Source organism: Lampris incognitus, chromosome 8, assembly GCF_029633865.1.
Source record: "Lampris incognitus isolate fLamInc1 chromosome 8, fLamInc1.hap2, whole genome shotgun sequence".
NCBI classification, from domain to species: domain Eukaryota; kingdom Metazoa; phylum Chordata; class Actinopteri; order Lampriformes; family Lampridae; genus Lampris; species Lampris incognitus.
The window spans coordinates 6,430,014-6,450,625 of record NC_079218.1 but is presented as its reverse complement, the minus strand read 5'-3'; the positions used below and the strand labels follow the sequence as shown (position 1 = coordinate 6,450,625).

Genomic DNA, 20,612 nt, shown 5'->3' with positions numbered 1-20,612 from the left:
CGTCGTCTGGACACCTTGACATCTGTCACGTCCTGTCCTCCCTGGGTGCAAAAACCCAGGAAGTGACGTCACGGCGCCTAGCCCCTCCCCCTCCCCCCTCACCTTTCACGGGAATAGGAGGAACCTCTGAGAGAGCGAGGGCCAGAAAGGAGGAAGCGCCGCGAGTGGGCAGGTCGCTGGGTGCCGCGCCACAGGCTTGAGTCCCGGAGACGTAGCGAGAAGCGGCTCTTTCACACGGCCGGAGGTTTTCCAGGCGCGGGAATGGATGTCCCGGACCCTCCCCATGGCAGCATGGGGTCGCTGAGGACCTTCGACTCGGCCGAGTTCGGCAGCTGGGAAAAGATCGGCTCAGGCGGCTTCGGACAAGTGTACAAGGTCCGGCACGTTCGGTGGAAAACATGGCTGGCCATCAAGTGCCCCCCCTGCCTTCACCTGGACGACAAGTAAGTGGCCGCCGCCGCGCGCGTGCGCATGCGTGTTGACATTATGAGCAATTAATTACGCTTACCGCCATTAATTCTGCCGCCGGAGTTCAGATTTTACTTAGGAACTCGTTGGTTTCGCGCGGGTGTCAATCATCATTTGCGAGGGGCCGCGTGTTTATGTTCCCTCAAGCCCCCCGTCTCGACGAACCCGCTGAGCGGAACCCCGACTTGACCCCCGACCCCGACCCGGCGCCTAGTTTAAGCTAACCTGCCCGACCGCTTAGCCCCGCTCCCCGGTAAACCGCCCGCCCGCCGGCTGTGAGGAAGCGGGGCTGGGGGGGGGGGCGTGGGGCGGACTCCCCGATAGGCGTTTATACGCCGTTAAATCCCCCCTTTACACCCTCCGGTTGAGGGTTTTAATCCCATATCCGCTATTTGTTGGTCGAAGGATAAATAGATAAATAAACGGAGGCTTCTGGCTGCGCTGGTTCAGGTGACGAGTCGTGAAGAGTCGGGGAAGAGTCGGTGAAAAGTCGGGGAAGAGTCGGTGACGATTCGTGAAAAGTCGGGGAAGAGTTGGTGAAGAGTCGGTGAAGCGTCGGTGAAGAGTCGGAGAAGAGTCGTGACGAGTCGTGAAAAGTCGGCGAAGAGTTGGTGAAGAGTCGGTGAAGCGTCGGTGAAGAGTCGGAGAAGAGTCGTGACGAGTCGTGAAAAGTCGGCGAAGAGTTGGTGAAGAGTCGGTGAAGCGTCGGTGAAGAGTCGGAGAAGAGTCGTGACGAGTCGTGAAGAGTCGAGAAGAGTCGGTGAAGAGTCTCCCTTACAGCACAATAGTTTATCTTATTACGTAAACTCACGGAAAGTTCCGGGGTGTGTACTGGTAGTAGTATACTTGTACGTATACTTTAGTATAACTTGGTTTGGCGCGTCTCTGATAAGCGCTGGAAAAGAAAACTGAAAGTGTGCTGACTGATCTTCAGGCTCACAGCCCTCTTCAGTAAGCTGGTTTTGGTGAGGGGTGTGACTCGGACGTGCTGGATCGGGACGCGCCGACAGACAAGCGGCTGCTGCTTCCACATAACACGTTTCAGTCGTGTTTTTGAGTCTTAACCGCCTCACACTTACAAGTGGGACACCTTCTCACCCCCCTCCCCCCCACCCACACACACACTACTGTAAGTGTAAACCCCCGGCGCCCTGAAGGTCACCGCCGACTGACTCGCCTGCAGGCCCGACAGATTGGAAACCAGAAAAGACCAAAGCCCGCTTCCTCTCTCCAGTCCACATTCAGTCGTTGTCGTCGTCTCTGCACCTCGGGAGGGGCTGATTTTAAAATGAACTTTGACCCTCGTGTTGTCTTACGGGTCCAAAAGGGGCCCATAAGGAGCGTTTCAGCAGCAGAGGAGAGGCTTTCCCAGAGGGGGAGTCCAACCTTAGAAAGAGTGAAACATTGTTTCTGTTCATCTCTCCGTGAAAGCTGGAAGCACCGGGGTACTAAGCTTGTCTTCGGGTCGGCATGACCGGTGTCCACTGATTAAACGTGGTCTTCACCCAGACAGTCACACGGTTCGTGATGAATGACGGGCTGTTTCTTCGTGCGAGACAGATTTGGGGTTTGCAATTAAATGAAGTTGCTTTTAATTTAGAGGATTAATCGAGGCGGGTCATAAATGACCCCCCAAGACAAGGGCAGTATACACGACACGGGGGTTAAATGAGGAAGAAAGCCTGTATTTTTTCTCCAGGGCACCAACAGACATTGGAATGCTGTCGCATGAAGTCACCTGTCATGCCTTCATGTGCACCAATCACACTTTGGCAAAGATTGTGTGTTATGAAATATGCGCTCTCTTAGAAGCGTTTCATTTAAATTGCCTGTTTTTCCAGCGGTGTTTGGGCGATATTGTTAGCTAGTGTGTGTGTGCATGTGTGTGTTTGTGTGTATCAGCTGCTTCATGGTTGTCACACGCATGTCAACAAGTAGAGGAAATACCGAAGGCCCAGATTTCAGATGTACAGCCGACCACAGCCCCTCCCATTGTCCAAGGCTGACATGCACACATCCAGCCGAGGAGGAAGTCCAAAGGTGCTGATCAGGTTTATATAAACGGACTGGCGTGATGGCGTGATTTTGAAGTAGAAGAGAAATGGTTTCTTGCACCATAATCTGCAAATGGGCGATTGTCGGTCCAGCAGACGACGTTTTGGTCAGTACCTGAAATACACCTGTCCTTCTGGAGTTGCGTACGCATCCCTTAGAATTGTTGCTGTCACGGTAAGTCAAACAGTGACAGGTTGCTTTCAACGTCTGTTCGTATGTCGAGTGATTCATTATCAGAAGTGAGAGCGGAGGACTTCGGGATAAATGGCGTGTCACAGAAGGTTGAATCGGTTCATCTGGACCTGACATTTACTCAAGAGAAACGTTTCATCGCTCATCGAAGTGACTCTCTCCCTTCCGTGTGACTGCAGGTGTCCCCACCCTTATAAACAATACAGTGGCATAATGACCAAAAACAGTGATCGGTTTCATATGCAAATTGACGTGACCATTAATTGGAGTCACAATGGCCGTGTACACTATTCACAGAGGATTTGGGAACAGTTGCAATCGCAGCATTGCAAGATTAAGACAGATGTACTCGTACTTCCCTGTGTGACGAGGGAATGTCGATGCCGTCTATGTGAAGAGGGAATGACCATCCCTGAACCGAGGGATGGTCAGTGTTGTGTCATGACGAACTGATCCAGCTTTCTGTGATTTCTTTACCTGGATTACTGAGCATGCATAACGACATAAATGGCAAGTGTTGAGGTTCTTTGTTTTGAGAGGAAGTCACTGACTCAATCAGCTGTCATTTTAACCCACTGCAAGTCGTCCTCCGTGCCATTGCTTGTAAACCGGCATCATCATATCTGTCATCGGGCTACTTGTCACAGAAACATTCCTAAAAACGATGTCTGCTGCACACACAGGAAGTAGAGGGTTCAGCTTTGCCCTTATTGAGGCATGACATAGCCTCCCCCAACCTGTGGTGCAAGTCATTTCAACCATTTAACCAGAACCAAAGATGCTATCGTTTCTAACAACATCCACAAAGAACATGGTAATTTGACTGCAGCCTACAGTCTACAGACATACGCAACCTGTAGATCTGTCAGATTACACACCTTACACATCTAGACCCTTTATCTATTTCTTTGCACCCACATTATGTTTTGCGCAACATTTTTATAAGTGATCACACAGTTTTTAATTTCCCTTGCCAACTTGGTTGCACTCTTCTTTTTTTTTTCATCCTCTTGTCTTGCAGTATATCTTGTGTTCAAATAGAACAACCCACCAAGTCATATTTCTAATACGTGCCACTTACTAGGCCAATAAAAACAGATTCTGAATCAGATACACACACACACACACATACATACACACACACACACACACACACCCACCCACCAACCACTGTGTCTGAAAGCCACCTTTGTCTGCCTGCTGCTGCTGCTGCTGCTGCTGTGTGAGAGAGACAATAAGAGAAGCGGTAAAACCGGTCTCACTGGGCCTCTCTGGTAAAGAAGGGAGATTGTTTGGTTGTGAGGCGCTGTCTGTTGTGAGGAGTGCACCGGGTGAAGGAAAGGATCTAGTAAACGACTGCCTGCCCACTAAATCCACACATTTGTTAATACAGGCCTGTCAGATTTTACGATCTGTGTGTCGGTCGGTTGTGCACAATCTACAGTATTAGTGAGACAGATTACTCCCCTATGGAACATGACTGCCCCAGGTGACCCGATATACGCTGCATAGTGCAGAAAGGACTCCTCTGTATCTGTGAACTTTTTTTTTTTTTTATGTTGCCTCTCTTTGATAATCGACATATTTGTCCTATCTGTGAACCTGCAGTCAAGCTGTCTCAATTCTGCAGGGTTAATGAGCCAGTCATGGCTGATCTGAGCCTGTTTTAAAGGTAACGTTCTCATGAGCATGCAGAACCTGGAGACTGATAAAAGGGGAAATTATGCAAAGGCTAAGCAACAGGCCTTTGAACAAGAGGTCTGTTCAAGATAACTTCACTCCCCTGGTGCATTCCAAAACTCAGCTGGAATGTCAATGAGGGCGTTTTTTAAGGAGACATTCGATAAAAATTGCCCCTGGCCTGCACGCTCGCATATATTGGTTTGCAAAATGTTCAGGTCTACAAACTACAAAGGTCAGAGATTTACAACCTGCAAGGTTAACACTGGTGAACATTTTGCATAGCTGGGTAGATATTAAGTATGTTGTGTAAGGTGATGGAATTTGAATTGAGATCAAGTGTTGTAGCTCTGTGAATATAGATATGGCCACAAATCACACGTTAATATTTTACGTAAAAGTAGAGCGTCTTTAGAATATGCAAACCAAATGGTGTGGAGCGGTCTGGTGTGGTAAATTTCAAAAGGAGAAAAATTCAGAAATTATTTCATTATTACCTATACTACATAAATTCTCCTGTGCTGCAGGAGAATTTATTTTCACGACATCCCAGCAGCAGCATATAATCACGAATCAGGGACACATTTCACTTCATGTACTTTAATACATGAAATGAAACAAAATATTGTTTCCGCCAGCTCACAGCAGTGCGACACAATGACAAAAACACATTCAAAATCTACTAGAACACATCCAAAATAAGAACACATGTATGTATCCAAACTAAGAACACATATATCCAAACTAGAACACATATATCCAAACTACGAACACACATATCGAAACTACGAACACACATATCCAAACTACGAACACACATATCCAAACTAGAACACACATATCCAAACTAGAACACATATATCCAAACTAAGAACACATATATCCAAACTAAGAACACATATATCCAAACTAAGAACACATATATCCAAAGTAGAACACACATATCCAAACTACGAACACACATATCCAAACTAGAACACACATGTCCAAACTAAGAACACATATATCTGAAATAGAACACGTATATCCAAACTAAGAATACACATATCCAAACTAAGAACACATATATCCAAACTAAGAACACATATATCCAAACTAAGAACGCATATATCCAAACTAAGCAACAAAACAAATTACAGTCCAAGAGAACGAACTCCAGCCAGGATGACTAACATGTGTTTCCATCACAGGGAATGTGCAGAGCTGCTGGAGGAGGCAAAGAAGATGGAGGCAGCCAAGTTTCGTTACATCCTTCCTGTTTATGGGATCTGTGGGGACCCGCAGGGCCTGGTGATGGAGTACATGGAGACGGGCTCTCTGGAGACCCTGCTGGCCACAGAGCCGCTGCCCTGGGAGCTTCGGTTCCGTATCATCCATGAGACGGCGGTGGGCATGAACTTCCTGCACTGTATGAACCCACCCCTGCTCCACCTGGACCTGAAGCCAGCCAACATCCTACTGGATGCACACTACCACGTGAAGGTAAAGTATCTACGTTGCAAAAAAGACCAGGTCATTAAGGTATTTTATTTGTCTTAAGTCTCATAATGCTTATTTCAAGACATTGCTGGTAAAATGTTCTTATCCCACTATCAGATAATATTGCTCATTTCAAGAAAGTGAACTTTTGCTCAATAATCCAGGTAAGGAAATCACAGAAAGTTGAATCAGTTCATCTGGACACAACTTTTAGTGGGAGAAACGTTTCATCACTCTGACTTCTTCCGTTTCAACTGAACTGCAGGTATCCCTACCCTTATAAACAATACAGTGGCATAACAACCGAAAACAATGATCGGTTTCATATGCAAATTGCCGTGAGCATTAACTAGAGTTTCAATGGCCATGTGTACTATTCACAGAGGATTGGGGAATCAATCACAGCATTGTAAAATTGTGACAGATATACTCCCCCCCCCCCCCCCCCCCGAAGTTCAGGGATGGTCATATCTCTTCACGAAACCTTTCTTCCAATAAACCTGTCCAGATAAACTGATTCAACTTTCTGTGAACTTCTTTCATGATTTAAAGACCTTTTCCCAAGACGTTTACTTTAAAAAAGAAAGATGTTCTCAAATTAAGTTCTTTTAAGAGTTCTTTCCCTGTTTAGTGAAAATTTATCTTACCAAGTCTTACAATCATGAAACAAATACTCCATCTTGAACCAAGCAATACTATTTGTGAGTGGAAAAAATAAAATTTTACTAGCACGATCTTGAAAAAAGCCTAATGAGACTTAAAACGATGTCAAATAACTTGGTAGGTTCGTCTTTTTTTGCAGTATATTCATTATTTGTCAATACTCAGAGTCTAATCCTTATTGTCCACAGGGGTACCTCAAGGGTCAGTGCTCGGTCCCCTTCACTTCTCAGTATACACCACCTCATTTGGTGCAATCATCCGCTCCCATGGTTTCTCATACCATTGCTATGCTGATGATACCCAGCTCTTCCTATCATTTCCACCTGATGACCTCTCAGTCTTGGCTCAGATATCGTCATGCCTTGCTGATATCTCTGCATGGATGAAAGAACACCACCTTCAGCTTAACCTATCTAAGACTGAGTTCCTTGTCCTCTCAGCCAGGTCATCCTTAGAACACATCAATATCCAGCTCAGATCAACCCAACTCATGCTCACAAAGTCTGCCCGAAACCTGGGTGTCATGATTGATGGCCGACTAACCTTTAAGGTTCACGTGGCCTCGATTACTCGGTCATGCCTATTTGCCCTGTACAACATCAGGGAAATTAGACCCTACCTGTCAGAGCATGCAACTTCTTACTGGCAGGTCTCTCTGCATGCACTTTAAAACCTCTGCAAATGATCCAGAATGTGGCGGCGCGTCTGGGCTTCAACCAACCCAAAATAGCACATGTAACACCACTGTTCATATCCCTCCACTGGCTCCCAGTTGCTGCCCGCATCAAATTCAAAACCTTAATGATCGCTTACAAAACAGCAACTGAAATGACTCCTGCCTACCTGAACTCCCTCATTGAGGACTACACTCAGTCCCGCTCACTATGCTCTGTCAATGACAGGCACCTTGCACTTCTGCCACAACGGGGTGCTAAGTCACAAGCCAGACTCTTCTCTTCTGTAGTACCCTGGTGGTTGAACGAGTTACCAAGCTCCATTCGATCCACTGAGTCCGTCTCCATCTTTAAGAAGACGCTAAAGACCCAGGTCTTTCTCGAACACCTCCACACTTGATGGTATTAATATATACTATATATATATATTTTTTTTAAATGCTTCTATGCATGCTATGCATTGCCTTTGTGTGCCTGTTGACACCTATGTTCTGTGGGACTTGAACCTAGTTTTTTGGCACTTACTTGTGTTGTTGCCTCCTGATTACATCCTTGCTTGTGTTGTATTCACTCTCAGATGTACGTCACTTTGGATAAAAGCGTCTACTAAATGAAATTGTAACATCGTATAATCCTTTCCTTAATAGGCTCAACATGTCTTCTCCACTTTATGTTGACTTAAACCCCCAAGACTCCCCTTGACTTCTGAGCCCAATGCCAAAAATTACATGCCCAAACTAAAATGGCTATAACTCATGACAGCTTTTGAATATGTGCGTAATCATGGTCTCTCCAGAAAGGGGCCCTTTTCTAGATTGTCCCTGAACTGTCAAGAGTTAACCCAAGTATTACTGATGTGAAATTGGAGAAACTCAAAACACAGTGTAAATTGCATTTTAAAAGTGAATTTCTTCACCTTTGGCCTTGTCTCTTGAGTTTTTGACTCAATGGAACTATCACCCTAAATCTTACCAATTGCCTCTTCAAATTTGGAAGTATGGTGCCAAAATATGACCTTTTTACATTATTTTTTTTTACTATGGATATGCATAGGTGAATCTCCGAAATGCTCATTCGGAGTCTCCAAATTGCTTCTTTGTGCCAGACGAGTTTATGGGCTTTTTGGAGTGTCCAAGACAACATATTTTTGCACCTTTCAACCAGACAGCACTGTGCATAAAAAATATTAAAACACGAAAACTGATTCTAAGAGAGAGCCTTGTAGCCAAGGAGTATGGGGAAATGGCTTCTACACCTACATTTTCTTTTATTAGCAAGTAAAACAGACAACAAAGGGAGATCTGTAGATTGAGAAACGGCTTCGATCATTGACTCAGATAGCACAAGTGTGTGCTTATGCACCTTTGTGTATGTCTGCGTCTGGATTAAGTCACACAGCACTGTGGTGAGTCATATCGTGAGGCAATTGTTAACATGCACAAAATGGAAGCCACAATGGGGGCCAGCCACATTTGGCAAAAGATTTTAGATTTAAGGATCAAGACCAAATCAGTAGATTGACTATTTTTATAACCGTTTTTATGCTTGTGGGCATGTGTGCTACATCGGTGCCATGGTGCTTCAATCTGAAGTGTGACTCCTCACCTCAACCCCAGTTGAATTGTGAAATACATTTCCTTACAAATAGTGGTTTCTGATTATTTGTAGGTTAGAGGTTAAACTTTTTGTTTTTCAACTTTTTAACACACATTTTTATTGGTTTATCTTAACGACGCCCTCCAAATTATGAATTGCCAAGAAACATGTAATAAAGAAGGGGATAAGAAATGAATGCAGACGTGTCTGAGAAGGGGAAAATGGCTTGTTCAACACTTATTTTCAATAGCAAACAAAAAGACACTTAACTTGTCTCAGACAGCATTCATATGGAGTTTAATCATGACTGTGGAGATGGAAGAATGTGGTGTTGTTGTTTTGGGTTTTTTTTTTACATGGATTTCCATTAGTCAGGATACAGCCTTCTTCACATTACACTGGTTGAGCTCCAGTTTTACGTGAATCTCTGCCTTTGCCCAACTTCTGTAATTGCCACACTGTAAAGAGTGCAATGGGTGGGAACCGTCATTTTTCCAGTTTAATACCTGAATGTAAACAGCTCACCTGAGCCTGCCCCGACAGGCCTTGGACAGATCCCATCAAGCTCTCTCACTTTGTGTCGGTGCCGATGTGCTTACATGCGAGCGTGGGTGCGCACCCTTCAAGCACAAGTATGGAGGGCCTCTCCTCTCACGAGAGGAACGCAGATGCAGGCTAGGACATGGCCGGGTTGCCCTCATCTTTTCACTGACTGCGCATAATAAGGGCTTAGCTGCTAAGCTGGTCATGGAGCGGGTCAAAATTACTCATCAAACACACATGAACGATGGGAAAGGCGGCGTGTTAGTGAGTCTTATCTTATCTCATCTCATATTTCCGTCTCCAGATATCAGATTTTGGTCTGGCACGGTGGAACGGCCTGTCGCGGGCTGATGACATCAGCAGAGACGGTTTTTGCGGCACCATTGCATACCTGCCCCCGGAGAGCATCATCGAGAAGGACAGGGTGTCCGACACCAAGCACGATGTCTACAGGTCAGCTGCTAATTTGAACCCGGTTTGCATGCAGCAGCATATTGGTGTGCACGTGGGTGTATTTGTTTGTGAATAGGTGCTGCTAACTGTCTTCCATCTTGTTTCATTTACTCTGATGGTCCTTTATGCGATGAATTGTTGTCTTGAAAGTGAACACTGAGTGACTTATTGTGTGTTTTATGAAAATTAACTGCGTGGTTGTACTTGGTGTCAGTTTTCTAATATCCTCTATTTCCCAACTTTTAATTTTCCAGCTTTTCCATTGTTATTTGGGGGATTCTCACCCAGAAGAAACCCTACCAAGGTAAGACGTCCAGTTATGTCCTTACACATATATGTTTGTCTGTCTTCATGGCTTTTGTCTGCTAAGATGCAGGCGGTCCAACAGATGACATGTGAGCGTCATTTACAAGCTGTGTTCCCCTTAAAAAGAGTTTCCACTGATAAGTCAGACTGCAGATATTGGCGACTCTTGTGTTTGACTCATAAATTCCAGGGCAGGCAGGTAGGCAGGGCAAGACAAGCAAGTGGAGGGTATTTGGCTCCTCTAGAAACAAGGACGCACAATGTCATATATGCGAAGCACAACTGTTGTGTGACGTTGTTGTGAACAGAACGATACAAGACCGTCGTGTTTGTAATTGGAGCTAGGCTTGGTATTAATGGTACATTTTCAGTTGAGTAGCTGACGTTGCATATCATTTACATCACATCCTGACGGGATGCTTGATACTGACGTGAAAAGTAGATGCTTTTCGGCGGTTCAACGGAGCTAAAGTTGGCTCATTTGAAGGATATTTTAGCTAACCGACAACTCAGAAAAGCTAGCTGACAAATCAGAAACACTTAAAAAAAAAAAAAGAAGCTTTTATCTAAAGATTGATCTGTGTGAGCGGGTTAAAGGTGATGGAGAGGGTCTTCATTGCATCTCTGTCGATGGTGTTTCTGTGAAATCCTACCTTACTTAAACCACACAGACAGTACCAAGTGAAAGAGTACGAGGGAGAGACTAAGAGGGAATACTGGCGGGGGTGCAAAGAAAATATATTTTGCTGGTTTTCTTACCGATGGGGATGATAATGTCAACGAAAAGGAAAGAAAATAACGCAACATCTTTTAAATCAGGGGTGTCCAGGTAGCGTAGCGGTCTATTCCGTTGCCCGCCAACACGGGGACCGCCAGTTTCAATCCCCATTTTACCTCCGGCTTGGTCAGGCGTCCCTACAGACACAATTGGCCGTGTCTGCGGGGGTGGGGGAAGCCGGGTCTGGGCATGTGTCCTGGTCGCTGCACTAGCGTCTCCTCTGGTCGGTCGGGGTGTCTGTTTGGGGGGAGGTGGAACCGGGGGGAATAGCGTGATCCTCCCGCGCGCTACGTCCCCCTGGCAAAACTCCCCACTGTCAGGTGAAAAGAAGCGGCTGGCGACTCCACATGTATGGGAGGAGGCATGTGGCAGTCTGCAGCCCTCCCCGGATCAGCAGAGGGGGTGGAGCAGAGACCGGGACGGCTCGGAAGAGTGGGGTGATTGGACGGGTACAATTGACAATTGGGGAGAAAAAGGGAGGAGGGGGGAATCCGAAAATAGAAAGTCTTTAAAATCATACAACAGCTTGTATATTTTAGATGCACTCACAACATTTTTAGAGTCCCCCCCTTGGTGGGATTAGGATACCCAGATTGGTACTGGAACTCCCAATGCATTCCAGGGTTATCCAAAGGAATTGAATCGAGTGCAGCTGGACTTGGTATATATAGCAAGTCCAGTTGCACTTGATTCAATTCCTTTGGATAACCCTGACCTGGATGAATGAGAACATTCACAGACCGTTCCAGGTTTAATTAAAAAGTGATGACGGTGCATTTCCAGTTCTCCCCCCTCCCTCCCTCTCCTTTTTTGAAGGGTGTTATGTCTTCAATAGCGTCTAACGTACTCGTGATTAAGTCCTCGGCCTGTGTGCTTTGAATCACTGACTTGGCCGATCCCTCGGCCTGATACAAAGAGGCCAGACCAAGGAAGTCTGGGAGGTTTTCCACTTGTGCGCCCGTGGGAAACAACAACAACACATACACCTTTATCTGAGCACACAGGAAGACGGAGATAAAGAACCCTGCCTAACGGACTGTCAATAACAGAGCCTATCATGACCTTAGTTTATCCTGCGATATGTTCTGGCATGTTAGGCGAGAGAGAATTTCAGGTCACTTGTATTTGGATTCAAACATGCACCGTGCACGCTGTCAGTCAGCTGATTAATTATGCTCTGTTGCAAAATAATGATATGTAAAGGATGAAGAGCAACACCTTTTTGTGTCCTCTCGTGTTTTCTAGGAGAGAATAACATCCTCCAGATAATGGTGAAGGTGGTTAAAGGGATCCGTCCTGACCTGGGGGCTGTACCGCGCTATCGACCCTCCACCTGCACTGGGTTTCTGGGCCTCATGCAGCGCTGCTGGGCCACCGTCCCTGAGGCCAGACCCTCCTTCCAGGGTAAGTGAAGTCTTTCTTATTTGTCCATCCATCCATTATCCGAACCGCTTATCCTGCTCTCAGGGTCACGGGGATGCTGGAGCCTATCCCAGCAGTCATTGGGCGGCAGGCGGGGAGACACCCTGGACAGGCCGCCAAGCCATCACAGGGCCAATATATACATATATATGTATATACACACACACACACACACACACACATTCACACCTAGGGACAATTTAGTACAGCCGATTCACCTGACCTACATGGCTTTGGACTGTGGGAGGAAACCGGAGCCACCAGAGGAAACCCATGTAGACACGGAGAGAACATGCAAACTCCACACGGGACGACCCGGGGCAACCCACCAAGGTTGGACTACCCTGGGGCTTGAACCCAGAATATTCTTGCTATGAGGCGACCTGCGCTAACCACTGCGCCACCATGCCGCCATTCTTTTCTTGTTTGTTTTGTTTTTGTTTTTGTTTTTCCCCATTTCCCCCCCCCCAATTTTACCCAGCCAATTACCCTACTTTTCCGAGTCGTCCCGGTCACTGCTCCACCCCCTCTGCCAATCTGGGGAAGGCTGCAGACTACCACATGTCTCCTCCCATACATGTGGAGTCGCCAGCCACTTCTTTTCACCTGACAGTGAGGAGTTTCACCAGGGGGACGTAGCGCATGGGAGGATCACGCTATCCCCCCAGTTCCCCCTCCCCCCCGAGCAGGCGCCCCGACCGACCAGAGGAGGCGCTAGTGCAGCGATCAGGACATATACCCACATCCGGCTTCCCCCCCAGAGACACAGCCAATTGTGTCTGTGGGGATGCCCGACCAAACCGGAGGTAACATGGGGATTCGAATTGGCGATCCCTGTGTTGCTAGGCAACGGAATAGACCGCTACGCTACCCGAACACCCTGTCTGTTGGTTTGTTTTTTTGTGGCGGACAGACGTTTTGAGTCTCATGGCCTCCATCAGCAAAATATTTTGTCCGTCAAGAAAATGTAAGGTTTGAAATAGATTTTCATGGCTGCATGTGTCTTTGTTGCATTGTTTATTCGTTTTGCAGTTGTATGCTGTGTGTATCAAGTTTTTCTCGATACTGTAACAATCTGTAACTGTGTATTAGTATCATGACAATAAGCTTAAATTGAATTGGATCAATTGAACTGAATCTGTTTCACATCTAAACATCTATTTCTGTTTTTGTTTCTAGTGCTGGGTGATATGGAAAACATTATTATGATAATGGCAAGGAATTAAACAAATCAATATCACAATATATGTATTCATCACATTGAACAGATTGGTAACGTAAAGTATCATATAAAAAAAAAAGTTTTGAATAATACTCCTCAAATATTTCAGTGCTCAATTTATGAGAGATTTCAGGTGACAGATTCTCATTATCTTTAATTTAGACACCTGAATTGTGTGTCACAATATGTTTGTATGTAGTTGATTTCCTGCTTTTTGTGTGCCTGATCACTGGCTGGTTGTTACTCAGATGTCATTTCTTCCTCTGCAGAGATCACATCTGAAGCCGAGGAGCTTTGCTCTAAACCTCAGGAGGAGCCCAAGACTCCCACCCCGGAGCAAGAGCCCGCCCACTGTAATGGACTCACAACTGACCAGGTATAACATGACGACACCATACCATAGTGTCTGTTGTTGAATCAAACTGTTGTGTTGCTGTATGTAAGCACCTCTGGAAACAAAACAAAGTGGAGGTTTTCACATTCATGCAGTTTGGAAAGCACAGAATGAGTCTGCTGAGCCTCATGCCGTGAGACTTTCTCAACACGGTCATGTAGCAGGCCCCGGGACCTTTTGATTAAAGGAAGGGGATGACGCCAGAAACGTCCACATTTATGTTTCTTCTGGGCCGCAAAAACAGTATATCTAGAAAGTCTGATGGCCTTCAAGTCACAAAGCAGTGTCTTGTTTCAAGAAGAATTTACTCATTAAGAACTGACTGTGTGGGGGCGCCCTGGTGGCTCACCTGGTAGAGCGCATAGCACATCAGGCTGAGTCCTTACCACAGCGGCCTGGGTTGGACCCGGCCTGGGCCCTTTGCTGCATGTCATCCCCTCTCTCTTGCCCCTGCCTCTCCTGTCTGTCTCTACTGTCACTTTTAAAATAAAGCAGAAAAAAAAAGACTGACTATGTAAGAAAATGTATCATGATTTTTTTTTTTTTGGGGGGGGGCGTCCACTTTTTCTCCCCAATTGTATCCGGCCAATTTACCCCACTCTTCCGAGCCGCCCCGGTCACTGCTCCACCCCCTCTGCTGATCCGGGGAGGGCTGCAGACTACCACATGCCTCTCCATACATGTGGAGTCGCCAGCTGCTTCTTTTTACCTGACAGTGAGGAGTTTCACCAGGGGGACGTAGCATGTGGGAGGATCACGCTATTCCCCCCTGAACAGGCACCCCACCTGACCAGAGGAGGCACTAGTGCAGTGACCAGGACACATACCCACATCCTGCTACCCACCCGCAGACACGGCCAATTGTGTTTGTCGGGACGCCCGACCAAGCTGGAGGTAACACGGGGTTCGATCTGGCGAGCCCTGTGTTGGTAGGCAACGGAATAGACCACCACACCACCCAGACGCCCCGCTTGTTGAAAATGTTACTGTGCTGGTGGATTATTTTGCTTTCTTTGGGGATTTTCTCACTTGAATGTGTAACATTTTGTCTCCATTTTGACGTGGCAGTTTGGCAGTTTGCCTGTTTCATGTCTCATCTTTATACCTTTTTAACAAGGTATAACACTTTATTTTATTTATTTATTTTTACATTTTGTTGAGCTGAATACATGTTGGTACATGTTGGTGTGGGTCTCTCCCCTTGTTCAGTAAAAAAAACAAGGTCCATCACACGGCCACATAGAAGGAGAAAAGCCTTACTTTCTTTTTACACTCAATTTACAGTCAGCCCTCTCTGAATGGCCTGACGTCACACGGGGGCGTCAAAGATGTCGAGACGCTTGTGACGTCGGCAACGCACGTGGCGTCCAGCACGTTGGACCAATAAAATATGAGGCGAGCGGAAAGGCAAACACGCCCGGCGTTGGCTACAGCGCTGCCACCTTCAGTCTAACACCACCACACCACCCTCACTGTCCTCTACATCTGCACCCCTTTATGTCCTTTATATGTGGACACCAGCATCAGTGTCCTCTACAGCTACACCCCTTTATGTCCTTTATACGTGGACACCAGCATCAGTGTCCTCTACAGCTACACCCCTTTATGTCCTTTATACGTGGACACCAGCATCAGTGTCCTCTACATCTGCACCCCTTTATGTCCTTTATATGTGGACACCAGCATCAGTGTCCTCTACAGCTACACCCCTTTATGTCCTTTATACGTGGACACCAGCATCAGTGTCCTCTACATCTGCACCCCTTTATGTCCTTTATACGTGGACACCAGCATCAGTGTCCTCTACAGCTGAACCCCTTTATGTCCTTTATATGTGGACACCAGCATCAGTGTCCTCTACATCTGCTCCCCTTTATGTCCTTTATACGTGGACACCAGCATCAGTGTCCACTACAGCTGAACCCCTTTATGTCCTTTATATGTGGACACCAGCATCAGTGTCCTCTACAGCTGAACCCCTTTATGTCCTTTATATGTGGACACCAGCATCAGTGTCCTCTATAGCTACACCTTCTTTTTTATGATCCTTATAAATGTGAGTGGACAAAGACGGTCTAAAACTGAGTGCTTGCTTACTCATTAAACGGAGTGTGTATTCTTCTACGTGTGTCATTATAAGGCTACACACCTAAACATATTTTGTGAGGCCATGCTGCATATCTGCAAAATGTCCTCGACGCTGTCTTGGTTTAATGAGGCATATGCTGTGTAAATGTTTGATCCTGGCAAACAGGTACGTCAGTGGAGAGGAATTCAGACCGGTGTGATTGTTTAACCTGTGTACTTTGCTTTGTCACTTCCTGGTTGTTTGTTTTGCTCGACTGGGAATGTCCAGACATCTTATTTACGAGAAGTGGCAGGTGTTATTGCAAGTTGCATGTCTGGTGGGGAAAGAAATCTAGAAATTTTCAGCAATTTTTCTTTTTTAAGCAGAAATAAGAGCAGATCTGACTTGAGTGACGTTGCAAGTCGCCCGGGACACAAGCGTCTGTTGGACACCTCCACCACACATGTGGTTTAATGTATAACAAAGAGCCGCTTTCCATGTTTCCTTATCTGACTGTGTCTTCGCCAGGCTAAAGACAACAAACCGGTGCGGCCGAAGTCGGCCATGTTGCCAGAAAAAGACTACAGCCTGTCAGAGCTGCTGAGCCAAGTGGATTCTGGGATCTCGAGGAGTTTTGACCGTGTGAAGGAGGACTCCTGCCCCAGCAAAGAAAACACCAGCAAGAGGCTGTCTGGGATCTCCTCCGTTGATTCAGCCTTCTCCTCCCAGGACTCCATCACCCTTTCCTTTGAGAAAGAAAACACATGTGGTCAGTACTGTAACCTGACCTACATCTTTCATATCAATGTAGTCATAGATGCAAAACACAACTGTTGTGCAACTTTGTCATGAAGAGAAGGATGCGGGATCATTGTCTTAAGTTTGCAGTTGGAAGTAGGTCTAATATTAACTGCATGTTTTCAGTTGGGTAGCTGACGTTACAGACTCTTTACGTCACACCTGAGTAGATGCTTAACACTGACATTGTAAAAAATGTGCTTTTGCAGCAGTTCAGCAGAGCTAGTCAGTTCATCTGACTCACGTTTTTAGTTAACCCATAACCCAGAAAAAGAAGCTGACACATCAGAAACACTTACAAACTTTTATCTGAAGGTCGGTTTGTTTGAGCATGTGGAAGGTGGTAGAGAATGTCTTACTTAGATTGCTGTCCATGCCGTTTCTGCGAAACCCTACCTTGAATGAAACCGCATGGGCAGTACCAACTGATGAAATACAAGGGAGAAGCTAAGAGAGAATAGTGGTGAGGGTGCAGAAAAATGATTTTGCCAAATGTTTTACCAATAAGGATTACAATGTAAAAATAAGCCTTAACTCTGCTCACAAAAGCCTCTGGAGGAGCATCCTTTCCAACTCCCCTCCAAGTCTACACAGATGGTATAGCCCAACATGAGACTAAATGTCCGTTTGTGAGTGGTTGAGTTAGAAGCTGGGTACAAGAGGTTCTTCGCATCTAGAAATTAAAAAATAAACACTACCAGCAAATACACTGTAAGTCAAAGCTGCAGTGTGTGTTGAATATCCTAAACATCTTCCATTTCATGTAAAATAAAGTTGAGGGTATACCTTCTAAATACTGATGTGTGTACCAATCATTTTCTTTTCTTGTGGGTGATTTCTTGTGATTCTACGTTAATCCCGCATCTCTCCTCTTTACTGACCAGATTCAGCAGAGGTCCAGAAGCGCAAACTGTGTGAGGCCATTAGGAACAAGGACATTGCCAAGCTGATGAAGATTCTCCAGCCTCAGGATGTGGACCTTCTGCTGGATGGAGGAGGCAGCCTGCTCCACCATGCTGTCAGCCTGGGCAATGAGGAAGCCGTCAAGTTCCTCCTCCTCAACAACGCCAATCCCAACCTGGCCAATGACCGCAGCTCCACACCATTGCACCTGGCCACGGAGAAGCACCTGAAGGCCCTAGCAGAGCTTCTGCTGGGTAGGCGAAGCACCAATGTCAATGCCAAGGACGAGGACCAGTACACAGCCTTACACTGGGCTGCCCAGAATGGAGATGAAGCTATCACCCGCCTGCTGCTGGACCGAGGGGCTGCCATCAATGAGACAGAAGGCCAGGGCCGCACACCAGCCCATGTCGCCTGCCAGCATGGCCAGGAAAATGTAGTCCGGGTGCTGTTGAGCCGTGGAGCTGATGTTCGGGTCAAAGGCAAGGACAATTGGACCGCACTCCACCTGGCTGCCTGGCAGGGGCATCTGGGCATTGTCAAACTGCTCATCAAGCAGGCTGGTGCAGATGTGGACGGGCAGACGACAGATGGGCGCACGCCATTGCACCTGGCATCCCAGAGGGGGCAGTATAGGGTTGCACGAATCCTGATTGAATTAGGAGCAGATGTTCATATGACGTCAATGGGATTAAACACTCCCCTGCACGTGGCGGCTGAAACGGGTCACACCAGCACCTCTCGTTTGTTGGTCAAACACCGGGCGGATATCCAGGCCCAGAATGCCCAAGGTCTCACCGCCCTCCACCTTGCTGCCCAGCGAGGCCACCTCCCCACTGTCAAGATGCTGATAGAGGAGGGGGCAGACCCCTACAGCACCACCCAGGCCCGCCGTACGCCCTGCCACCTGGCGGCAGAGAGCGGACACTGTGATATCATGAAAGAGCTCCTCCTTCACTGCCCGGATGGCGGCAGTTTATCAGATGAGCAGGGCCTCAATCCTTTTCACTTGGCAGTTCAGGGAAGTTACACAGACATCATTACTTTGCTGCTGCCAGAGGGGGTAAAACTACCGCAGGACTGGCAGGACTCCAGTAACAAGAGAACAGCGCAACCAGTAGACGAAGACAGCGCCAAGCCACAGGTGACCAAACGGCTCCAGAGGAAAGTTGTCATCCTCAAACTGACGGAATGCGACCACAAAGACTCTCCGGATTCTGCCCACTCACAGTGCTCTTCAGCACCCTGTTAAAAGACTAAAAAGACATTGGTCACATTGTACAGAACTGTCTCAAACCTTCTGGAAGAAAACTGCCCCGGTTTCTTAGTGACTCTGGGGCACTATTCCAGACTAATGGCTGGCTGTGTTTTAGATGTTTGTAAATATTAATATTGTGCTACTACAGCAGCCAGCAGACGTTTACTGCCAGTTTTTACGGTGCAGTGGTGTTAGAGGCATGTAGCAGTCCTCTCAACACTAGTATTTCCTAAGTGATGTATGTAAATTTTTACATTGTAAATAGAAAGTGTGAATGGCCAATATCCAGCAGCCAGTATCTCGTTATTTTGTTTCAGTTTAGACCCCTTGTGTTTTTATGTTGTTCCTCTACCTGACAAGCACATGTTTGGTGACCAGGATGTAATTAGTGTGTGTGTGTGTGGGGAGGGGGGGGGGTCTAAGACCCGAGAGCTTTTCCCACAACGTAGGCTACTTTAGCTAGAACGCCCAGAAGTTACATTCACAACAATACGATTCAGACAAGACTCGGTCATAAGGACGTGTTGAATGTGGGTGTTGTTGATTATCAGAACCACAAAACCCGCCACAACCTTGAACCTTTAGTGCGCTTTATCGTCTAAACATTGGTGCCGCATTGTCACTACGTACATGCTATTTCTCACATGGACAGCGAAGAAAAGGATCTTCAAAAGTTGACTTTTTGCAGCTAGTCTGGTTCGGATTCTAGTCTGGTTCAGATTCCCCGTTTTGATTTTGCAGCAAAAAGAGAAATAGATAAAATGAAATTATTCAGCTGTTTTACTTTGTGTTTAAAAATTTTTTGGGGGCCCCCCCCCCTTTTTTTTTTCTCCTCAGTTGTGCTTGGCCTATTACCCCACTCTTCCGAGCCGTCCCAGTTGTTGCTCCACCCCCTCTGCCGATCCGGGGAGGGCTGCAGACTACCACATGCCTCCTCCGATACATGAGGAGTCGCCAGCCGTTTCTTTTCACCTGACAGTGAGGAGTTTCACCAGGGGGACGTAGCACATGGGAAGATCACGCTATTCCCCCCCAGTCCCCCCCCCCCCCAAAGAAGGCGCTAGTACAGCGAGCAGGACACATACCCACGTCCAACTTCCCACCCGCAGGCACGGCCAGTCGTGTCTGTAGGGACGCCCGACCGAGCCGGAGGTAACACAGGGATTCAAACCAGCGATCCCCGTGTTGGTAGGCAACGGACTAGACCGCCTCGCTACCCGGAGGCCCCGGTGTTCAATGTCATTGCACAACGAACACACTGGCCGACACACCATTTTTGCAAACTATGTTTAAAGGTTGGATATGTGGGTAATAGCCGCACTTGTGTTGCTGCGTCGGTATCGCTGGCTCGGTTCCTTCTTTTACGGGTTTGAAACGAACCGGTACAATCTCCCATCGCACAGCAAACAGGGGATTTATTCACTGGATGTGAATAGAAAAAACATGCCCGAGGACGCTTCGTCACCAGGCAGACATTTGTTTTCAGGTTTTGCTCCCCGTGCGTCTGCCGGTGCAGGTAGCCGAATGCAGAAATAGGTCTGAGCACTTCTCTTAGCTGGTGAACGAATGTCTGGCTGTATTTCTGCCCAAACCATTAGAACTTTTTTTGCAGGGGCGGGCGCTTGCAAAAGTTGCCCCAGCTATACACAAGTACATCTTT

General features: G+C 46.8%; 1 protein-coding gene across 1 annotated transcript; it reads left to right on the top strand.

Annotated features, from left to right (window-relative positions):
• The first annotated feature begins 162 nt into the window (after window positions 1-162).
• Window positions 163-19,652, top strand: ripk4 (receptor-interacting serine-threonine kinase 4). Its single transcript, XM_056284809.1, has 8 exons — window positions 163-443; window positions 5,586-5,877; window positions 9,655-9,803; window positions 10,058-10,107; window positions 12,133-12,291; window positions 13,801-13,907; window positions 16,522-16,762; window positions 17,676-19,652. Exons 1-8 carry the CDS (start codon window positions 262-264, stop codon window positions 18,944-18,946), a joined length of 2,451 nt encoding a protein of 816 aa, XP_056140784.1. The 5' UTR covers window positions 163-261; the 3' UTR covers window positions 18,947-19,652.
• The last annotated feature ends 960 nt before the right edge of the window (window positions 19,653-20,612 follow it).

Coding starts and splice junctions, on each gene's coding strand:
- ripk4 (XM_056284809.1), top strand. CDS start 262: ATGGATGTCCCGGACCCTCCCCATGGCAGCATGGGGTCGCTGAGGACC. Junction 10,108..12,132: donor CCAGAAGAAACCCTACCAAG/GTAAGACGTCCA, acceptor CGTGTTTTCTAG/GAGAGAATAACATCCTCCAG. Junction 16,763..17,675: donor TGAGAAAGAAAACACATGTG/GTCAGTACTGTA, acceptor TTTACTGACCAG/ATTCAGCAGAGGTCCAGAAG.